The sequence below is a fragment of the Triticum dicoccoides genome, chromosome 5A (assembly GCF_002162155.2).
Source record: "Triticum dicoccoides isolate Atlit2015 ecotype Zavitan chromosome 5A, WEW_v2.0, whole genome shotgun sequence".
In the NCBI taxonomy this organism is placed as follows: Eukaryota; Viridiplantae; Streptophyta; class Magnoliopsida; order Poales; family Poaceae; genus Triticum; species Triticum dicoccoides.
The window spans coordinates 454639467-454643188 of record NC_041388.1 but is presented as its reverse complement, the minus strand read 5'-3'; the positions used below and the strand labels follow the sequence as shown (position 1 = coordinate 454643188).

General features: G+C 53.7%; 1 protein-coding gene across 1 annotated transcript; it reads left to right on the top strand.

Moving 5' to 3' along the window:
* Positions 1-1857: 1857 nt before the first annotated feature.
* LOC119302278 (putative clathrin assembly protein At1g25240) lies at positions 1858-3359 on the top strand. The gene has a single exon (XM_037579317.1). It carries the CDS (start codon positions 2004-2006, stop codon positions 3135-3137), a length of 1134 nt encoding a protein of 377 aa, XP_037435214.1. The 5' UTR covers positions 1858-2003; the 3' UTR covers positions 3138-3359.
* The last annotated feature ends 363 nt before the right edge of the window (positions 3360-3722 follow it).

Below are 3722 nucleotides of genomic sequence, written 5' to 3'. Positions count from 1 at the left end.
GTTGAAACTCAAAAGATGATAGTGGCTGCCACTATGACCCTTCACAACTACGTTCGATATCATGATAAGGGTGATCTTCACTTTCTTCGAGTCGACAGAGATCCCAACTATGTCCCAACTATCCCTTCAAGGTATCAACGGTATGCCATCCCTCCGAATGCATCAGATGTGTCAACCTCGGAGGCTAGTGATAAAGACATGGACCTGTTCCGTAATAGACTAGCAACTAATATTGCTCTTGGTTGGTGACTTCCACTTCTGCTATAAATGTGAGTATACTAGTTTCTACCACATTCATGTGTTTTTATTTGCTACAGTTATTTAGTTTTTACCTTGCTTGATAAATTCATGCTTTCTCATAGATGACTGGTCGTAAAGTTAAACAAGTGAATGTTGTCTCCAAACATGTCGAAACTGTTCACTGCCTTTGTTAGTAGATGAAATATTAGTCACAATATTACTTGTCATTTATTTCCTTGTAGCAAGATGCATAAGTCTAGAATCCAGAAGATGTTCTTAGCTAGTTCAATGACAACATGATTTTGCTTCTTTCACAATTGATGTGTATTTGTACGTATTAACAAATTTCGTAATTTTGTAGGTGAAACCATCCGAAGCAGAGTATATATGTTTTTGGTTCTATTCAAGCAATCACCAGCATTGCATAAAGGTTTTCATGTGTTGAATGCAGGACCTCCACTGGACTAGAGTGATGTCTACAAAGTACATGTGTTTATGCTGCCTTTGTTTGTGTTTATCTTAGGAAAAAAATCCTATTTGTTTATGTTGCTAAAATCATGTAATTTCAGCAAACTCATGCTGAAGCGTTCTTGTGCGATAAAGTGAATTTTTGCACAAAGAAATTATGTGTGAAATTTCAGCATTATTTTCAGTAAACTCAGCATATTTGTGCATTTTGTCTGCACTGTGTTTTAACATTGGCACAACAAGTGATCTCCGTATTGACCAGTATCAAACCAGCTTGATGTGTTATGGGGAGCCTGTAATCCAGAGTGCAGAGTGGAGTTAGTTGCCGAACAAGTTGTCTGCTCCTCATTTGACCTGGGGAGCTAGCAAACTAGGAGCTGGGAGTGGAGCTAAGGATCTGACGGAGTGGAGTGAATACGAACAGGCCCTAAGTTTCTTAATCTTAAGCCTTGAAGAAAATTGGCGATAACACATACGCTAGTTTGTTCGTTAAATTGATTATTGTTGCAGCTAGCTAACATGTGTGCTTGTCTGGTCTGGCGCGAGCGACGGTGCCGTCCGAAGCCTATTTTGGAACCGGGCTAGCTCCCTTTCCACTCCTTGCATAGCGGAAATGCGGAGCGTCTTACCAGCAGCAGCAACAGGGGAGGGGAAAGGGGAGGAGCGGGTTGCATCTCGGCATGTTGGCATGCATCAAGCAATACGTCAAGAAGGCGTGACACGGAGTCGGGCGGTGGTCAAAGTAAATGGGCATCCATTCATCCATGGACGGACGCCATCTCCTGCCTGTATCGTGCTGCTGATGATGGGGATGTTGTAGCTCTGCTTGAAACAATCGCGGCTTGGCTTGACTTGACTTGCAATTGAAGAACACGGCATGCGTCCCGGCTCACTCACTCCAGAATTAGAAAGGATTCACCTGGCTGGCAGGCGGACCGTCGGCCATCTCCCTCCCCGCTTCCCTTCATGGCTTCTTCGTCCGCGCGCGCGCGCGCGCCAGTTGGCGTCGCGTGCTCCCCTCCCCATGCCATGATCCCACCACCATTGTGTTGTGCCCCACACGTCGTCCGTTGACGCAATTAGGGTGACGCTTCCCCCCTCCTCCTTCTTCTTCCCCGCCGCATGCTCCAGCGGCCCAGGATTCATCTGTTGACGCATATATCCGTCCATACATCGGAGCTCTGTCCTCCTATCCTACGTACGGTCCTGCTTGATCTCCCCATCGCTGCCAAGATTGGCTCTAGCTGGCGGGAGGGACAATCGATCGGCGACGACGGTCGGTCGGCCGGTCTCCAATGACGACGGCGCGGCAGTGGTGGCAGCGCGCGGCCGCGGCGGCCAAGGACAAGAAGAGCCTGTGCCTGACGCGCGCGGCGGGGGCGCTGCGCTCGCCGGCCAGGGTCAGGGGCGGCGCGGCCGAACTGGACGCGGCGGTCATCCGCGCCACCAGCCACGACGACCGCTTCGTGGACCGCGGCGCCGCGGCGCGGGTGCTGGACCTGGCGCGCGCGTCCTCGCCGTCGCCGCTCGTGTGGGCGCTGGCGCGCCGCGCGGGCCGGACGCGCTGCTGGGCCGTGGCGCTCAAGGCGCTCATGCTCGCGCACCGCCTGCTCCTCCTCGCGCAGCCCCGCGCCGGCGGCCGCGTGCCCTTCGACCTCGCCGACTTCCGGGACCGCTCCTCGGCCGGCCTCTCCGCCCTCGTGCGCGCCTACTTCCGCTTCCTCGACGCCCGCTCCCTCTTCGCCGCCGAGGAAGACGACGACGCCGGCGCCGAGGACGAGGAGACGCGCCTGCTGGACCACGTGTCCAGGCGCCAGCACCTGCTCGACCTGCTCATGCAGATCCGCCCCTACGGGGACGGCATGGAGCGGCAGAGCCTCGTCCTCGACGCCATGGAATGCGCCGTCGTCGAGATCTTCGACGTGTACGGCCAGGTGCGCGCCGGCATCGCCGAGTACCTCGTCGCCGCCCTCGGGGGCTCGGCGCCGACCGCGCCGGCACCTCGGCCTCGGACGGGAGAGACCGTGGCGACGGCGAGGCGGCGCAGGGCCATGCAGGGGGTGCGGGTGCTGCGGAAGGAGGCGGAGCAGAGCGCACTGGTGTCGTCCTACTTCGAGCTCTGCCGGACCCTCGGCGTGCTCAGCGCCGCCGAGTTCCCGGCCGTGGAGCGCGTCCCGGACCACGACATCAGGGATCTCGAGAAGCTCATCATGGCCGACGTCGAAGACGGCGGCTGCACGGTGGAGCAGGACAACGAAGCGAAGGCGCTGGTGGTCCCCATGGAGGGCGCCGGCGTGGCGTCGACGACGGTGGCCACGAAAGAGTGGATGGTGTTCGACGACGATGCGGGTACCGGCGTTAGGCAAGGGCATTTCGGTTATTACGTCAACCCGTTCCTAACCAACTTGACGGGGTTAGGCGAGACGTGACGGCGAGCGTCAACTTGTGAAAGAATGAGTTTTTGTGAATACTACTTTTTTTTCAGAGCACAGATTCTTTTCACATTTGATTTGATGGTTAGAACAAATCGAAAGCTAAGCCGTGGTAATTAAGACCACGAGTGCAAATAGGTTAATCATGAAGCAATTATTGTGGGTACATGTGTTTGCTGCATGGTTAGGTTGTGAAAAAGAGATGCAAGCATTCCCTAACCAATCACCTTTTAGCATATTTTCATTTTGCTCTGTATCAACGGTTTGAAAATGCGACAATTGTGTTATCGATATAAATTTGTGTGGAGGGCAAACATCGCCCTCAAGATCAAGCTATTTCTACGACCGAGCCGGACCGGTTCGAGTCAGCACACGGGCATGGGCCGATTGGCTACCGTGGCAACTTACAAGAGGACCCCACCTGTCAGTTTCAACGTCAATGTGTGTTTATACAGAGTTTAGATCGGTCTGTAGCAGCGCGCCCTAATCTTGGTGCTGACACGTAAAAATTACAAAAAATGGTACCAATTCGCTCACACTGCCTCAATTATGATACTAATGTGCAATTAACCTGTTTAAGAG

What these genes read in the sequence shown, in the direction of transcription:
- LOC119302278 (XM_037579317.1), top strand. Translation starts at nt 2,004, where the DNA reads ATGACGACGGCGCGGCAGTGGTGGCAGCGCGCGGCCGCGGCGGCCAAG.